The sequence below is a fragment of the Mustela nigripes genome, chromosome 3 (genome assembly GCF_022355385.1).
Source record: "Mustela nigripes isolate SB6536 chromosome 3, MUSNIG.SB6536, whole genome shotgun sequence".
Classification (NCBI taxonomy): Eukaryota; Metazoa; Chordata; class Mammalia; order Carnivora; family Mustelidae; genus Mustela; species Mustela nigripes.
The window spans coordinates 26,299,099-26,317,744 of NC_081559.1; the positions used below are offsets into that span (position 1 = coordinate 26,299,099).

The 18,646-nt window shown below is 47.9% G+C and overlaps 1 protein-coding gene across 3 annotated transcripts in view; it reads left to right on the forward strand.

The window, feature by feature from the left end:
• The first annotated feature begins 448 nt into the window (after positions 1–448).
• SMARCAL1 (SWI/SNF related, matrix associated, actin dependent regulator of chromatin, subfamily a like 1) overlaps positions 449–18,646 on the forward strand; it is a 61,451-nt gene continuing 43,253 nt past the window's right edge. Inside the window, exons 1-8 of one of the 3 annotated variants that reach the window (XM_059393442.1) lie at positions 449–514; positions 1,722–2,210; positions 3,404–3,438; positions 3,859–4,742; positions 5,512–5,562; positions 9,013–9,246; positions 11,615–11,665; positions 16,300–16,486. In XM_059393442.1, the coding sequence (XP_059249425.1) occupies positions 3,917–4,742; positions 5,512–5,562; positions 9,013–9,246; positions 11,615–11,665; positions 16,300–16,486 (1,349 nt within the window). In that variant the 5' untranslated portion in view covers positions 449–514; positions 1,722–2,210; positions 3,404–3,438; positions 3,859–3,916. The remainder of the gene's footprint in view (positions 515–1,721; positions 2,211–3,403; positions 3,439–3,858; positions 4,743–5,511; positions 5,563–9,012; positions 9,247–11,614; positions 11,666–16,299; positions 16,487–18,646) is intronic. The other 2 variants (XM_059393440.1, XM_059393441.1) reach the window with 2 other exon arrangements.

The following is an 18,646-nucleotide window of genomic DNA, read 5'->3' on the forward strand; positions in this document are numbered from 1 at the left end:
TCCCAATGCTAGACCTACTGAACTGGGGACTTTGAGGGATAAGATCCATAAAATCTGGGATCTGAGTTCCCCTGGTCCACATGCCCTCTTAGTAGGTATCAAAGGGCAATCTGTCGTTTTCCAGGAGAGAAGACTGAGCATAATAGAGTGAAGTCACTGTTATATAAACAGGGGCAGACATGGATGAAAAGCATAGCACCCAACCTTCTTAGCAAATTAATGGACTCTGTTGGGGGACTGGAAGGGCAGGGGAAAGTGTTCATTAGTTTCTGTTCATCTGTATAATAGAAAGTTCATGCTGGGTGTAGAGAAATGAAAGACCAAGAAGATTTACCTCGAATAAGAGCAACATCCATCTGGCATCTGTTTTGGGATTTGGCGGTTCACTAAGCATTTCTCTTGTCTTGTTTTGATCCCCAGCACAAGATTCGGCAAGGAGGTGGTGTTTTCTACCTTAACTTTGCAGAGGAGAAAATGAAGGCACAGTCGCCGTGCTTAAGTGGCCATAGAAGAGGTAGAGTGAGACTGGCCCTCTTTCTAGTACTTAGCGCCACTCAAGTGGGCGAAGACAGGCCAATGTCTTTATAAGTTCAAAAAAATTTTTTTTATATGTTCCAAAGATGATTTTGTGTTTCAAAAGTCAGACAAGTTCTATATGAGTATTATAAGAAAATCCAAATCATTCAGGAAAATATAGGTTAAAAAGAAGAGTGAGTTTTGATGTTTCCTTTCCAGACATTTTTCTATGAGTTTACCTGCTTTTATAGTTAAAAGAGCCTCCTTTCCTCCCTCCCTTCCTTCCCTCCTTTTTTTTTAAAAGATTTTATTTATTTATTTGACAGATAGAGATCACAAATAGGCGGGGGGGGGGGGGGGTAGGCTCCCCGCTGAGCAGAGAGCCCAATGCAGGACTCCATCCCAGGACCCTGAGATCATGACCTGAGCCGAAGGCAGTGGCTTAACCCACTGAGCCACCCAGGTGCTCCCCTTACCTCCTTTTTTTGAATAGCTCAATATATACACATTGTTATACTGTGTTTTTCTTAAAATTATGTCTTGGCCATTTTTCCAAATCCTTAAACAGAGACCTACCTTTTTGTTTTTAAGTGAGCCATGTTTGAAAACTGAATAGCAACATTCATGTACACTGACAATAAAGAAATATTATATTTACCACCAATACGTAATAACTGAGTTGATTGTGAGAAAAGGGGTATTGATGTTCAGAAATGGGGTAAACTGATTCTAACAATGTCAGTTTAGTAATTTCCCCTGAAGAGTGGGGACTTCAGAATCACAATCACAGCTAGCCTAGCAGAGCCTTGAAAAAAGTTAGCAAAGAGTTGTCTTAGTTTTCCCACCTATAAAATGGGAATACTAAGAACACACGTTCCATAAGGTCATCGTGAGGATTAAAAAAGAAAATTTACATTAAATGGTCAGCACAACAACCGACGAAAACAAATGGCGATTGACGCCGCCAAAGCTCCTCGTCCGGGAAGGTCAGGTAGGAGTTGGACAACGGGTGGGGCTTAAACGGCGAGGTGATCAATACCTAGAACTGATGCTCCAGGAGATTTTTTTTTTTTTTTTAAGAGCTACCAAATCAACCGGGCGCCTGGGTGGCTCAGTGGGTTAAGAGCTACCAAATCAATGTCTGGGATGCCCCTTGGGACAGCTGTGACCCCGAGACTCCAGCTTTGGAAACCTCAACTTTACAGGCTTTCAAGATGTGGTATTTGGCTAAACCTTTGTGGAAACAAAGACTACAATTCCCAGGCTGCATCACTAGAGCCCCGCTCCGCCCCGCCCCGCTCACGTGGTTGCGTATCGCCTAATCATCTTCAGGCTCTTGCCCGGAACTACAGCTCCCAGAAGACCTTGCAGCATCGGTCCCGCTCTCCCGGCTCGTCACTCCCACTTTGCGAAGCGTAATTGCGGCCGCGTTGCTCATTGGGAAGCGTAGTTCTGCGGTGACCGGACCCCTCCCCCTCCGGGCCCAGGCGCCGCAGTAAGGCGGACGAGCTGGCGGCGCTGGAATACCTGCCGTTAACCGCGCACCCGGAAGGGTAACCTGGCTGGGGAGGGGTCTGGAGACGCTCCTGGGGTCGGGGTGGCCGGCAACGTGATTCGAGTTCCACGCCTGTATGGGTGAGAAGGCGGACGAGACCAAATGCCAGCCAGGAAGAGGGAGTGGGCCAAGGGGACGGGTGAATCCAAGTGGAGATAATGGGGGTGGGAGTGGGGCGTGGCGCTCCCTTATGGCCTTGCCTGTCCGAGGCGCGCGCGCGCGCTCAATCCGGTGGAGCAGGGCTGCGGGCAAAGGGAGGCGGTGGGGAGTCTGGGTGGTGGGCTGTCTTTAGGGTTTGGGGCCGACTAGTGAGATTTCTTCATCCTCAGGGCCTCACCTCCCCTGGCTCCTGGAGGCGGTGCATCCGGCCTTGGGTCTGGGGAGTTTGGGGGTGTAGGGGAGCCCTGGTTGGAAAGTTAGGAGTGTGTTACCCAGGGAGCCTAAGTGCTTCAACTCTGCCCCGGGAACAAAGCCTTTCCCAGATCCTTCCTTATGGGTGGTTGGAGGAAGTGAGAGGTCTCTGGAGGTACCCCAGAGAGGTACCATGGACACTCCATATGTTTTGGAGCTCTTCCCAAAGGGAGTCTTCAGCAGCAAGAATAGCTTTGAACCCTCTCGGTCTCAACGGTGCTGCTGGAGTCATCCCCATGTCATCATTGTAAGCATTACATGGCAGTAGGTTGGATGGAGGCTCAGTCTGAACCAAGCCAGAGAAATTGGGGTCCAGCTCCTTGGTTCTAGAATATTGTAAAAGATTGTATGGTTCATAGAGAAATATCCGGAGTAAATTAATTGAAAAAAAAAAATCAGGATACAAAACAATGTGTGTGTATATGTATGTGTGTATATATACACATACATATATATATACACATACATATACAATGTACATTTATATTTATACATATACACATATATAATATACATATAATGTACATAATGATCCTTTTTTGTGATAAATACTCATATCTCCTAAATATGGGGCATGTATCTTTGGATATTAATAGGAAAAACAGAATAAATTAAACCACCAACAGTGCTTCTTGATGGGTGGTGAGATTACAGATTAATTTAACTCTTTTTTGTACATCTTTTTGTGGCATCTGAGTTTCCACAATGAGCATGCACTACTTTTTTTTCCCCTCATTTTTCCAAAAAGTCACAGTTGCTTCACAATGGTGCATTTTGAAGGGGAGGCAGTAAGGCTCACTGCTTTGTGGCTTGCACCTGCCACCTGCAGCTTGGTTTGCCAGAAATGATAACAGGATTGAATTAAAAGGGTGAATTTAGTGTGCAGTCTACATGAAGCTAATGTTTCTTTCCTTCTTCCAGCTTGGCAGGAGTCTGTTAGCAAGTGTCTCACCATGGTATGTGGTTGTTTCGGTCTATGTCAGTCTAATCCATTACTGTTTCAGATGTCATCCTTCTCATCTGATAGATGAGGTTGCACTGCCTAACTTCCTTGGGGTCTGCTCACTCACATTGGCTGGGGGATGAGGGGGAGAATAATACTACAGCTAAAATACCTGCTTAGTTTTGCATTCCATCTCACCTTGCTCTTTGCTTTTTGTCAGGGTCTTTGTTTTAATATATGCTACTTACTGTCCCTGTGTGTTTGGGGGGGGCGGTATGTGTGTGTCTGTGTTCAGTTATAAAAGAAACCTTTCACATATCCCTTGATTGTGCAAATTGTGCATTTCCTAGAGAAAAGCTTTTTAAAATCAAGGTAGGAGCATGAAAAATAAATATATTTAATGTTTATTTCAATATTGTTTTTCCTTTCTCAGCTTCTGCCAAGTTTCTGATTAAAGACTGACGCCCCTGCATAAGCATTTCCCTGTTAAAATGTCCCTGCCTCTTACAGAGGAGCAGAGGAAAAAAATTGAAGAGAACCGGCAAAAGGCTCTGGCCCGGAGAGCTGAGAAACTATTAGCAGAAAAGCATCAGAGCGCAGGCTCTGGCTCCTCCATTGCCACCAACTCTCCCCAGTCCAAGCAGGGCCCTCTCTCAAACTTCCCCAGGGATCCTTCTAAGCCAGAGAACCATGGTGTCATTTTCAGGCAACAGAATCTCAGCAGTTCATCTGATGGTGACCAAAGACCTCCTAATTCCCATAGTTTTCATCTAAGCACTCCAGAGCAGGCAAAGGGGATCTGGAAGAGGCAAGATGTGCCCACAGCCTGCCCGAGCCACAGCCCATCAGGTCAAATGACTCACACTGCTATCTCTCCTCCCTCTGCACAAGGTCCTCCAGAGGGCCCCAGCCAACAAATGTTGGGTGGTCCATTAGGTAAAGGTCATCCTCCAGCTTCACAGGAGATCAAATCCACACCCGTTGCTAACACAACTCAGGAGCCTTTGTCCAAAGCCAAGAGTTTCCAGAAGACACTAGCTTCTTTCTTTGGACAGCCACCCAGGGATCCTGGAGTAGAGGCCAAGGCAGTGAGGCCCTCCACCTCGGGGCAGAACATTTCTGACACCAACTGTGGTTCAGGGAGTGTGACACCTGGGACAGAAGGAAGGCACCCACAGAAATTGGGGGCCTCACACCACAAAGCAGGAAGCTCCCAGGAGGGAAGGTGCATAAGAAGTGGCGATCGCTTCCAGGTGAAGATCGGGTACAATGCCGAGCTCATCACAGTTTTTAAGCGTCTCCCCAGCAGAAGTTACGGTAATGAGGCTTCCGTCTTGTTCTTCACATGGTTTTTGTTTTTTTTCTTTTTTCTATTTTTAGAGTCTCTTTTAATCTAACAGTTTCTCATAAATATGAAGAGAGTGCATTGGCACATTCTGTCCGTCCAGTTGTTGAAATTTTTGTTTTAGCTCATGTTTCCTTTTGTAATAGACGTTCCTTCCAACAGCTGCCAAACTTGGGGGCTGCCGCATGGCCATATGGAGAAGGGATGAATATTTACTGGGAGGCCAGTCCCCCCCCCCCTGCTTTGTTTGTGTTGTAGCACTTAAGCATAACAACAGTTTTTTGAGAGTAAATGTTAATTCCATTTTCAAGGCAATAGGGCTGGCTCAGTAAGGTGAAATAAGACGCTTGAGTTGGTTCCTATTGGAAGGGCAGAGCCAGGCTGTGCTATCTCTACAACAGCCCAGAGGGCCTGCTCTTTGTTCGGTGTGCCTGGCTACACTGGGTCCCAGAGAACTTGGATTCTGGTCCCACCTCTGTCCTCTGCCCCGTTAGGCGAGGCCATAAGGTTCCAGGGCCTGATGCGTTGCACTATGTGGAGTTAATAGCCCCGTCCTTATTTGTATTTGCTCTTTGTCCCCCACAGGGAATCTGTACAACCGTAGTGGCTCTCCATTGACTGTTTTTCGAACCGAGCACTCATTCATTCATTAAACCAGCTTTTACTGAATGGCTCAGTACAACTCAGAATGACAGTCATCAACCCCATTATGGGCAACTAAGTACTTCTGTTTCATTTCAGATCCTGCCACCAAGACGTGGAACTTCAGCATGACCGACTATGGTGCCCTAAGTAAGTAGGCACGTCCTTGCCCTGCATGCAGGGAAATCCTGGTATTGGGCGGCCCCTAGAGCAGCAGATGTGGTCTGGCTTATGGTTTAGATGGCGTTTAGTGCACTACCCCAGTGCCCTTCTCACTCACGGCCAGCCTACTGAGGCAACTCCCTGGGTGAAGGTCACTGTATTAACCAAAGCCAGGACTTACTGGAGCCACTCTGCTGGGTTGTTCTAAGCCCCTCATACAGGCATACCTCGGAGACATGGTGGGTTTGTTTATAGACCCCCACAACAAAGCAGATAGCATAGCAGAGTGACTCAGATGACTTTTGGTTTCCCAGTGCATATAAAAGTTACGTTTACATTATACTGTAGTCTGTGAAGTGTGCAGTAGCATTATGTCTGAAAAAACAGTGTACAAACCTTAATTTAGAAATTGGTTGCTCAAATGTTACAACCATCACCTGAGCCTTTGGCAAGTTGTAATCACTCATCCCAGATCACCATAGCAAATGGAATAATAATGCAAGAGTTTGAAAGACCGCAAGAATTACTAAAATGTGACATAAAGACAGGAAGGGAGCAAATGCTTTCGGGCAGATGGTGCCAATAGCCCTGCTCCGTGCAGGGTCGCCACGGACCTTCAGCGGGTAAAGATCTGCGACACGCGACACGGCACAGAGCAGTAAAATGAGGCATGGCCTTATACACTAACCCTTCTACCTCTCACAACACCCGTTTTACAGATGGGGAAACGGAGGCCCGGAAGGGTAGGTAGCTAAAATGGGGTCACACAGCTAGTGAGGCATACACCTGGGATACAGACCCAGACAGCCTGACCTCTGAGCGCACATTCCCACGGGGCTCCTGGCTCCAGCCATGATCACTCTGACAGGACTGCTCAGTGGACAGCCACGTCCTCACAGCCCTCTGCACGGTCAGCTCACCTGCACGGTAGGGAGAAGGGGTTGCCCGGGCAGGCGCCAGTGGGCCCCTTTAACCCAGTGCAGTCAGCCGTCGGAGCTCTCGAGGGGCACCCCTCCATCTTCCCAGATTTTGTTGACTCGTAAACGAAGGTTTCCGTCAGCCCTTGGAGCCTGGAGCCTCTTCCTCTGCCAACACGTCAGCCCTGCGTGTTCGGGCCTCCCGTTTTCCGCCTCTCCTCCCGCAGCCATTTCACTCCTCTCTCTTTCCCCACCCAGTTCAGACAGGGGAGAGGTGAAGATGCAGGACCGGGAGGTCACTTCTTTGCAGGTGTGGGGCCTTGGGTGGGAGTCTCTGGAGTCGCCAGCACAGCTTCTGGGGGCAGGGGAGGGGCAGCCCCCTGCACAATTCCCTGTGTCTCTCCGTGGCATCCACTGCTTTAAATGTGTGGCATCGGGTGGTGTCCCTTGCTTGGTAGTTGCTAGTGACCTTTTGCGGGGGAGGGGGGTGACACTCCCTTACTGTTATTTTAATCCCTGTGTTAGGTGCTGGGAGGGGGAGGGCCTATACTCCCGATTAAGACTGCAGGTTTCAACACCTGCGTTTCTCATTTTTGCTCATTTTAAACCAGTGATTTCCACCACCGTGGTTTTTGTTTGTATTATCGTCTTTCTACTCCTGTACTCACATTGCATGGGGACTTGGATAACTTCTGGTTTTACAGGTTGATTTTGGTTTTCCTTGTGGCATGGCTGCTTTTCATAATGCCCTACATCTTTTTTAAAAACCGGTTATTGGGCACAGAATTCTCTGTATAGCTTTCAGATGAATGTTACTGATTATGAATTAGTTAGCTCATTTGTGTCCTTATCAGCATTTCGCACACTTGACTTGCTGTCTACCGAGATGTCCCTTAAACACTGGTGCGATGGTTGTGGGTTCTGCATTTATCCCTGTTCTTTTTTCCCCTCTGTTGAAGTATAGCTGACACACGGTGTTACATTTGCTGCAGGTGTACAACATGGGGATTCCACAACACTGTGTTGGTCTGTGATCAGCACAAAGGTAGCTCCCCTCTGTCCTTGTTTAATTTTCAGATAGGTTTATTGTGTGCCTTCCTAGTAGGTTATCCTTTTTATCCGTGTAATCAGTGTAATGTGTAAAGACTGTCAGTCTTTCTGTCATTTTGCTTTCGGCATACCTGTGGATTTTGCCTTTTTAACCCTCCTGTACATACATTGTAGAACATGTGGAAAGTATATCGTCTTGCAAAGAACAACAACTACTCCCCCATAATTTCCTTACTCAGTTAACCACTATTATTATTTGATTGTCTCCTTCCAGCCTTTGTTCTGTGTGTTATAATATACACACTTTATCTACATGATATGATTTTTATCTTGCTGTTTTTTACTTTTTATCTTACTGTTTTTACTAGTGTTCCAGCAAAAGCATTTTTAATGGCTAATTCCAAGAAATGGCAATACAGGTATCCCCTATCAGATACTTTGAGCCCCAAGAAAATGATTTCATACTGTTGAACTAATATTGGTTTTTGTATTTTTGTAACTTTTTGCTAAAAAAATTAATGGTTGTATAACAGTCCATGGTATAAATATGTCATAAATGGCTTCAATCATTTCCTTTTTGCTTCACTTACCTTTGCTCCTGGTTTGCGTAGGATTAAAGTTTCAAGGAGTAACTTTCTCCATAGATCTCTGTATTTTCAGTTGTTAGTTTGGGCAGATTCCTGGAAATGGAATCATTATGATCACTGTTTAGGACTCTTGTTCCAGATTACCAAATTGTCTTTAAAGGTTTTATTCCCAGGTAGCAATGCAGAGAACTGGTGGTGGTTGTTGTTTTTTAATCTTGCACATTTGATGAATAAAAATGACTTTTTATTTCTCTGATTATTTGTGAAGCTGAACATTTTTCCAGGTGTTTGTTGCTCATTTGCCCCTCTCTTCTGAGTTCATGACATCTCGGTCTTCTTGCATTTTGTGGTCTTAGTATTTTCTCAAGTGCTGGCTCTCCTCAGATTTCTTGCAGAAGTCTCGATTCGGTAGTTTTGCATTTCAATTCCCATTTCTTTGTTGGTTTAGACAGTTTAGTTTTACCTCATCAAATTGACTAATCTGACAGTGCAACCCATAACAGATAGAATCGGGCTCAAACTGCATTTATGGGCTGATGGTTCTGTGTCTCTTTCCCTGGCTCTCCAAGCAAGAGCAGCGGTGACCTGGGGGTTGGGTTTGGGGACTGATTCCCGGGCCATTGGCTTCAGTAGCTTCTCTGACCCAGCAGCATCAATTACCCATTGAGTTTGCACATCTTGGTGAGCCCCTCCTTCTCCTGTCATTTCTGAGTTGCAGGTTTTGTAACTTGAACACTTGGGGAGCAGACATTACATTCAGTAAAGACTGGACGTCCTGATGCCCCAGCGAAAGCTCACTTGCAGGCCTTCCTGATCGAACTGTGTTTCTTCCCTCCCTGTGTGGAAGTCAGCCACCTTGTCACATCTCTCCTTTTCTTCTGCAGTGAAAGCAGCCCAGAGCCTCCCCACGGTCACCCTGCAGCCTTTGGAAGCGGCCGAGGACAACAGGGAGTCACCCTCCACTTCTGGGGTAGCCCAGACCTGCCTGCCTTTAGCTCCCTCGCTGGCCTTTGTCAAAGGGCAATGCGTGCTCATCTCCCGGGTCCGCTTCGAGGCAGACATCGGCTACTCCGAAGACCTAATCGCACTGTTTAAGCAGATGGAGTCCAGAAATTACGGCAAGTAATTGGCTCTTGCCTTATTCCTAGGCTACATGATGGTCTGTGATCTCTGGGCAGGTTATTTCTCTCTCTGTTTGAATGTTCGGAAATGACTGTTGTCCCTTAAGAGAGCTTGAAACACAGGCATATGCCATAAAAATAAATGCCCTTGAGTAGACTGAGTCCATGGTTGTCAGATTTGAGCATGCATTCAAACTGCCTGGGGGGCTTGTTAAAGCAGATTGCCGAGACCCACTCCCAGCGCGATTGCTGGTGCCTGGTACCCACCCAGAGATGCTGACTGAATTCATTTGCGTGGCCAGAATCGAACACCACTGGCCCAAGCAGAGCAGTTCTGCTTTATTTTTTGTGTGGCTCTTTAGAAAGTGCCCGGTCAGAATCAGGATCTGAAGTTGTTTTGGGATTTGGAGCTGCTGGGTCTCCGCATCTTGGGCCGCGTCACTACAAAACCACGTGGCTTGTATGGCTCACTGATCTTCCATCCTTGAGGTGGTTTTAGTCTTTTCCTTAGGTAAGTAGGAAGCAGACCCTTAACACCTCCTGTTTCGGAGACCTGTGTTCAGGCGGTGTCGGGGGGGCAGCTCTCTAGAATTACTTGCTCTGTGAGCTGTCCTCCGGGTTGGGGCTCTTTCAGGAGGAGGGCGATGCCTGCTATTACATTTGTGTTAACTCCCAAGGGCAGCCTGCTGATAGGATTTAAGGGAGAGGGGCCGGGGCCTGGCCTGAGTCATGAGACGGGCCACACGCACGAGAGCCAGCATTCTCTGCCTCCCCTGCTCCCTTGGGATTTTGGCTTCAGTGTGGGGTCGGTCGCCCTTACAGGTCAGTGCAGATGGCCTGTGTGCATTCTCCAAGTGGGACCTTTGAAGTCACACTCCTGATGTGGCCTGCTCTGCTGGGAATGTGAATGACTAAAATATCTACCTCTAGTCCCCCCCAACTGAGATATGCAGAAACCGTGACTGGATTTTTTTTTTTTTTTTTTTTTTTTTTTGGGCCATAGCTACTCTTTAAAGACTTTCCCATTTGCTCTTCTGCCCCGGGTCAGGATCGGGCTGTTGTCAGGAGGAGCCTCCCATGCAGTTCCCACGTCAGGAGTCATCTGTGTGCCTTCGATCTGTCAGATTATATCCTGGCTACCTTGCTTTTTTCCCTGACACCAACTCGCTGTGTTTGTGCTGCTTGGTCCTTCACCACCTGTCCTCTCAGTGGTCATGCAGAGAAGACTCAATGTCTTCGGGCCAGAAGGCCTTTATCTGGTGGAAGCTGTCATGATTTTCTCAGGAGGTAGATCAATAAGAAAACTCTAGAAGAACTTAGCTGGTGCTGGGGACTGAGATGCTTGCCTGTCTTGGTCAGTATCGGATGTAGTGTGTGCTACATGATACGCATCAGCAGAGGGTTTCCTACTAATAACAACAATAATAATTTATAATGGCCAGCTTGCTTTTGAGGGCTCACTGTTTACCAGATACATGTTCATAAGCGTGTTAATTATTTATTTTTTTGAAGGGGAGGTGTAGAGGGAGAGAGAGAATCTTAACCTACTGAGCCACCCAGGTGCCCCATCATAAACAAGATTTTACTTATTTGACACAGAGAGAGACATCACAAGCAGGCAGAAAAGCTGACAGAGAGAGAGGAGGAAGCAGGCTCCCTGCTGAGCAGAGAGCCCAATTCGGGGCTTGATCCCAGGACCCTGAGATCATGACCTGAACCGAAGGCAGAGGCTTAACCCACTGAGCCACCCAGGCTCCCCCATCATAAACATTTTGAGGCAGGGGCTCTAACGTCCTGATTTTTGAGGTGTGGGCACTGAGGCCCAGAGAAGGTACATAATTTGCCCAAGGTCACACAGCTAGGAAATGGCAGAGCTGAGATTTGAATGTTGGCTGTTTGTCCTCTCTGACAATGTGCTGCTTGTTTCTGTGTAAATTGAAGCTAATAATGGTGCCCAGCTCTTGGGGTCATGAGGAGCAGAGGAATGGCACCTGTGAGTCTCTTGGCACTATGCCTAGCTTAAAGTAAGCACTGAATAAGTGTAAGCTACTATTATTACCCCCATCTTGGAAATGGAGGGCATTTCTGACTTTCCGGGCCATCCCTGGTCACGGATCCCTGTAGGTCCCCGTAGGACCCTCTGTCACTCCCTTAACAGCACAGTATTGTTGGGGTGTCTGCTTGTCTTTTCTCCCCGAATTCTGTGGCAGCCTTGAGGGCAGGTACTCTCTGTTTCTGTATCCCCAGTGCCAGGCCCAGGACTAGCCACAGCGGCCGAGCTTACTAGAGATTTCTAGAACCGGGGAATGAATGACGCATCAGGAGGGTACAGGGTGTCACACTTGCTTTTTTCCTGTCATTGCAGATGTCAAGACCAGGAAGTGGAACTTTCTCTTGGAAGAGCACAACAAACTAAGTGAGTTGCCTACCTTGCTTTTTTTATATCATGCTGTGTTAAGCTTTCATCATCTGCCTTAAGTTTAACGTATTTTAGAGGAAGACCGCCCCCCCCCCCCGGCCCTGACTTCCCGCCTTTGGTAATTTCACATGCTCGTGTGCAGGACAAGTGAGGGGGAAGATGTTTCCAGGCAGCTGAGAGGGTGGCTTTCCAGCCGCCCACAGACGCAGGACCCCCTCTTCCATCAAGAGTGTGGCTGTACGCATCAAATTCCTAAGGCCCGTGAGACAAGTATTAGTTGGGGACTTTGGGCATCAGACATGAACTCAGTTTGCTAGTGTAGATAGGAGCCACTGTAGATTCCCCCTAAGAACAGGCTCTCGGTTTACTTTAGAACCAGATGACCAGGGAGGGTCAGAGAGTCTGCGTGGTTATGGGCTTTGGAATAGGCCTGGGCGCACACGCATTTAATGAGCACTTTGGAGACTGACCAAGGAAGGGGTGTGTGTACGGGTGTCAGTACAGGAAGCAGAAGCCAGTTGGGGCACACCGTTCGTCTCTGTGCTCTGCACGGGCGGGGCAGTAAATTCTAGTGTGCCTGAGAGAGGGGAACGTGGGCACAGCTCTGCCTGTCCCAGAACACCCATCTGTCACCCATCTACCAAGCTGTCACATGCCCACAATGGGTTCGCAACTGGCACAACTTATGTTCCTCCTGCTTGGACCCCTGAGGACTCGTTGGGCCTCCCAGGTAGTGCTGGTCCCAGTCAGGCCCGGAGACCCAAGCTCCAGCCGAGGAGCTCCAGGTCGTTGCCCATCTTGCCCAGCAGGCCAGGGCTGTCAGCAAGAGGGAAGAGCTGGGTTTCTTCCCTCGGTCTCCTCGTGTGATTTACAAGGTGAAACCGGGCAGATGATTGAACATTCTGGGTTCCCTCGTCCTTCCCGTGAAAGAAGGGGTCTCCAATCTGTATCTGCCCTACGGACAGAAATTCAGTATAAGGGAAGTGCCTTTGAGTCCTTGCAGAGAGACTTGCTGCAGACTCAGGGTTCAGTTTGAATGCAATGAGATCCTTATTTAGTATCAGCAAAGGCTAGCGGCGGCAGAGACGATGCCTGACGCGCCGAGAACCCGTGGCCCTGCTGTTTGGAACTTGTGATTTGCAGCGAACTGGTTGGCCAGACCTGAATTATTGATGAGCAGTGGGCCTGAGTGTTTTCTTCTTGACCCCTTGTTTTTCAACCACAGAAAGACATATAAATATGTGAGCCATAAAGACTGACTTTTGTGGACCAACATGTGAAGCAGGATATGGACAGTGTTAGCAGAGGATTGTAACGAAAAACCATGGCTTGCGACTCACATGACGTTATATAATGATGGGTCCACATCTTGTGTGGGCCATAGACTTTGGAAGGTCTGAGGGGAAATGATGGATTCTTCACCCAGAAATATGCACATAATGGCCACACACAAAATTTTGCCTTTTATATTAAGGACTCTAGGGGTCTGGAGTTAGGAGTTCTAGAATTAGGGCTCAGATTGCTGTTTTACGTGTTGGCCTGTCAATATAGTATTTTATAGAAAAGAAGATGGATTCTTTCCACTTCGTAGAGTGTGAAAAGCTTGAACTCAGAGAGAGAAGCCTGTTGTTTTCCCTTCCAGGAGCGTTGCAGGGTCACAATAAAGTCCATGATGGAGATCAGGCCACACGGGTGATCTTGACTTTGTAATGTGACCCATTTGGAAACATAGAAGCCAGACCTGGGAACAAGAGGCTGAGGATATGAGGCACTGCCCAGTGACCCAGCCTAGTCCCGATACCACTGCTCACAGACCGTAAACCTTGGGGGCCCCACGACCCTCCCCTCACCCTGGGTCTTGTTCCTGACCCTGAGCTAGTGAGTGTGTGCATCTGAAACTCATTAAGAAATGACAATAAGACCCCCTGAGCATATGAATGGCTTATTTTATATCAGCAAGGTATATCTAAGGCAAATCTAAGAGTTTCCCTCCTCCCTCTTTTCTCACCGACTTGAGGCCATTTGCCCACAGTGAGATTGGCAAATGGCCTTTTGTTTTCCCTGGGCTGTCACAGTCCAGAAGGGTTCTGCATCCCCCTCACTGGTCTGGTCTTGTCAGCTGCTATTTGAAAACATGAGCATCTCTCTGCTGTGTGGCTCCCTAGCATTCTGCCAAAGAGCTGTTTCACAGAAACGATTTCTAGATGACTCATGAAGCCAGACAGCACACTCCTGTCATCTTCCAGCACCTGGAAAGGACATCCGTGAGCTGGGGGGCGGTCTCAGAAACACAGCCGCGCGGCTGAACTGGCAGCACAGGGTTCGGGAGGCAGGAGCTGGCGGGAGACAGAGCGGAGGTTGCTTTTTCCTCCTGAACGGCTGGAAGAACATAATGCTCGCCGAGCTCCACATTTCGCACCAGCCGGATCGTCAGGCCTTTTCTAAGCTTCCATCAGGTGTGTGAGTGCTGGTGATCAGCAGGATTAAAATGAAAATGGTTTCTGAAAGCACATGCGGTGCTCGGTCTCCCGAAGTGTGCAGAAGTCAGCATGTTCAAATTGAATTCGGAGGCATAAAATGTATTTCTCCATCAGTATGGGAAGTCTTTTTTATATGAAAGCCACCAGCCTCACCTAATTTCTTACCGTGATGATTTTGTTCACCCAAAGCATTTCCAGAAATAGCTGGTATATACATTTAGCGAAAAATGGAAGTGGATTTAAATATATTGAGAATACAGAGAGACTTAAGGTAGTGGTAGATGGCCCGGCCCTCCATGTTCAGATCAGTATTTGCTGTGGTAGCCAGCTGATGGTATGGCAGAGAACTTGAATATGTTGTGAGCATATTACATATTTATGTATATTACATATATATATACATATAGCATATTACAACATAATTAGGAAAACACATAACTGTATGGAGTACAGAACCAACAACTGTAGAGTTTTGAATAATATTGGAGAAGAGTGAAATATACCCAGTTTCTTATTTGGTTCCTTTTACCAAGTTCCTGGAAACAGCCCCTTGGAGGATGACAGTGACTCCCAGGGTTCCCACTTAAAGGTAAAGGATGAAGAGAGTCGAAGATCTGCAGACAGTAGTTACTCTCCCAGGTAGATTTTCCAAAGGACAGTGGTAAAAGGGAAGGATATCTCGAAAGCCACCACCCCTAAGACAGTGGGCTGTAGTCGATGGGGAGTAATTCTACCACTAGGGATGTCTAGGCCTGTCATCTTTAATTTTTAACTTACCTCTTTCCTCCCCCCAGAATTATCTGTTTTATTTGTATCTCTGGTTTATTCTTTCTCTGTTTCTCTATTAAATAAAGGGGCTTTTTTTGTTCCTTTCTTAATTTTAAAATCAGATGAGGCTAAATTCCTTCAAAAAGCAAAATCATTGAAATTAATTTGCTTTCATTTCATGAAGATCCCAAGTAATTTTTCCCTTGAGGTAATGGGTCCAACTGGAAGGAGAGAGTTCCCCCCCTCTCCAGAGGAACCACTGGAACCACTCTGGAACCACTCACTTGGAAGGGAGGTAAAAACCCCTAAATACAAGCTTTAATTAAAGAGTGAGAGTAATGATCACTCCCAGTAATAGTTGAGACTCTGAGCTTAGCAGAGCTTGGTGAGTTATTTCTGTGAAGATAATAAAGACTTGAGGCTTTGTAGGCTCTGTGGTCTCCTATGTGCTCAAGTCAGCCACTGCGGCAAGCCCGCAGCCATAGATGTTCCATAAGCAAATCGTCATGGCCGTGTTCCCGTCACACTTTGTTTACAAAAGCAGGCAGTGGGCCAGTTTGGCCCACAGGTCTTAGCTTGCCAACACCTGCTTTCGAGGGCGGGTGGGGTGCTGTCAGGTTACCTGCAGACCAAGGGACTTGCCAGCTGCTTCACCGCTGACGTCACTGCTCAAACTCCCCTCTCTCAAGGGGAGATCTGCATTCTCTTAGGGAAAGGGTCACCAGGGTGCAAGGCCACTTGTATTTTTATCACGCGGTGGGCTTTGGCATTGCTACAGTTGTCTGTAAATAGCCCTCCTATCCTCCTGATCTTTGTTGGAAACACCTAACAGCTGCTCTGAACAGGGCACAGCGCACTTCCTTGCCTGTTAGCTGCAGGTAACGTCGAGTTCTCATGTTCTGAAACATCAGGACCCAAAGAAAACATGAAGAGAATGGAAGCAAGACAAGATTTATTCATTCTATACCTTGCCCTTTTTTTATGGGTCTTCAGGGACTGATTTTTAAGAATGTGGGACCTTACTTATTTGAATGGGAATACTAAGATAATTTCTTTTAAGTTACTTTAGGTCAAAGAAGAATCAGTCACAGAAACATTTTGCAATTCTTCCCAGCATCCGTGTAGTGTAAGGAATCAGTCTGGCATTCATGATTGCCCTCTTATTTGCAGGAACTAGGAGTAGAGAGGGAGCTTTAGGCCTCTAGGCGTATGTACTTGCTCAGGATATGACTGTCAGCCCTCGGTGTTCTCTCCAGTTACAGTTTTGAGAAGGTGACACACGGCAGAATTCCAGTCACTGAGCTCTATCTCAGAGCCCCTTCACGGTCCTTCGCTCTCATGGTCCTTAACCTCCAAGTCACACACCTCTGTCCTCCTTCCTAGTCCAGAGCGTGCGCTGCCTTCCGCAAGTTCAGCTGGACCCTCTGCCCAAGACACTCACCCTGGCATTCGCATCGCAGCTAGAGAAGACGTCTCCCTGCCTCACAGAACCCATCCCCGAGGCAGACCTTTCTGGAGTGGACCCCAAGCTCGTGTCCAATCTGCTGCCCTTCCAGAGAGCGGGAGTCAAGTAGGTTCTTGGGTCTTCCTCTCTCCTGGACTTCGTGACTCACACAAACTGGGTTCAGATGCTCCTCCCTCTTTTAAGAACACTCATCTTGCGTGCACATCTGGAAGCATCTAGGCACTGCGCAACCAGGTGTGCTGTTGATTGATTTCAAATTCCATGAGTTAATCAGGACTCTAGATCGCAGGTGTGCAGAAACCCAACTCAAAACGGGTTCAAGAAAAGAGATTTTTCAGTGTGCGTAGTAGAAAACCAAGGGTCTCCAGAGATCTCATCAGAACTCTCTGTCCCACTCTCAGTTTGGCTCTCTCCTCTGTTTGCTTTGTTCTCAGCCAGGTGCTCCTCAGGTGTGGCGGCTAGGGCACAGCAACCCAGTGGAAGCTCTCTTTCCTGATGGCCCGACACTGAAGGGCCTGGAATCTGGTGCCCATGCCAGGACCAGTCACTGTGGCCTGGGGACTGGGGAGTCTTACTGGTGAGATTGGATGACAGACCCATCCCTGGAGCCAGCTGGTAGGGCCCCAGTCCCCAAGTTACTTGGACTGAGAGTGGAAGGTGTTGGTTTTCCAAAAGAAAGGGTGTTCTTATTATAGACAGAAAAGAAGATAGGCCCACATCGTGACCTGTCCTGTTTTCCAGAGCTTCTTGGGAGAAGCCAAATGACAGGTTTGAATTTGCCTTCTAGTGAAAACACTGGAGGCCAAGGAGAGGAAAGAGATGGTAAGAGCTTCATCTGTCATTCAGCAGTGTGGCTGGGGATGTAAGCCAGGATAAGGAAAGTAAGTCCTTGTGGACCTGGTGAACAAAGACAGCCTGCCCACAGGCAGCCTGCTCATGAGGTTTTGGTAAAAGCTTGACCACTGTCTTGGGGTTTTGTTCTGAGGTTTGGGCAGTCACACCTGCATTCCCGTGGTCCCAGCTCTGTTCACACCCTTTCCCTGGGTTTCCCTCCCAATTCCATCTATCTCAGATAACTCACTTTGCACAACTTCATCTTGCTTGAGAGGTTGCCCACCCCCAGCCATGGGCAGCCTCTGTCTCTGGTGCCCAAGCTCCTCTGGGCCCCATTAGAGATCCTGGGCCCGTGTGGTACATGCTGCCTTGCCAGTTAAGCCGTCACCGCCAAGAGGCTCTGTGTGGAGCCCCCAGGCCTGATGTGAGCTTGAACCAGAGCCCGGCCAGCACTTCCGTCTTTTCCCTTGTACTTACAGCCTTTCTTCGAAACTTCCAGTTAAATCCAGATATTAACTGTCATCCTTTAAAGACCAAGATTTGGGTGTTAAAGAACAAGGTCTGGCAGTTCCAAATTGGTCTTGTAAGAGCTACAAGGAAAACACCCTTAAATTTATGTAGTAAAGTCTCTAAGATCTAGATCAGGTTCCTGTAACGTCTAAAACGTCCCTTTGAGCAAATGAGTGAGGTGAGACCCAGCATGACAGTCATGTGCCCAGAGTCACTGAGCTTCCAGGAGTGGAACTGGAGCTGAAAACCACGTTAAGTAATGATGAGCACAGCCCCTGTGGTCCTCCAACTGCCCTGTCGGAAGTGTTCAGCTTGAAGTGAGGTAAAAAATGAATCCCCCATCTGTGTGGCAAATCAATCCTGGAGATAGCCGAGAAGATTTAACCAAAGCACATGTGCCGAGAAGAGGCTGGGCCTGTCTGAGAGGCGAGGTGGCCCCACTCTGAGCTCACTTCCTTGCCACTGAAGTCATGTGGTGGTCACAGCCGGCGGTGCAGAGGGGCTGCTACCTGCCCTGGTGGGCCATCGTGGTCGCTGGGGGTCAGAGCAGTGCTGTGACGTGATGGATGTCATCCGCCGAGCCTAGGAGGCGGCTCCCGCCCCCCGCAGACACGCTGCTCATTTTGCTGCCTCTGCTGAGCGGGCGCTGGCTTTCGGAGGGCGGACAGCTCAGAGAGGCCCCTGCAGCTCCTGTCAGCCGTGCTTCTGCTGATCAGAAGGGGCTACACTTGCTGCCTTGGTGGTGTGAGGAGGAAAGAAAAAGTCCTCATCAACTGGCTTATTCTTGGGTTTCTGGGCGAATGATCAGTTTTTGAGAAATTGAGATGGAAGAGGTGCCGGTGTTTGGAGCAGGAGACCAGACATCTGGCACTTGGGATCTTTTCCCTTTTCACTGATTCATCCGTGAGTCAAGCAAGTCCT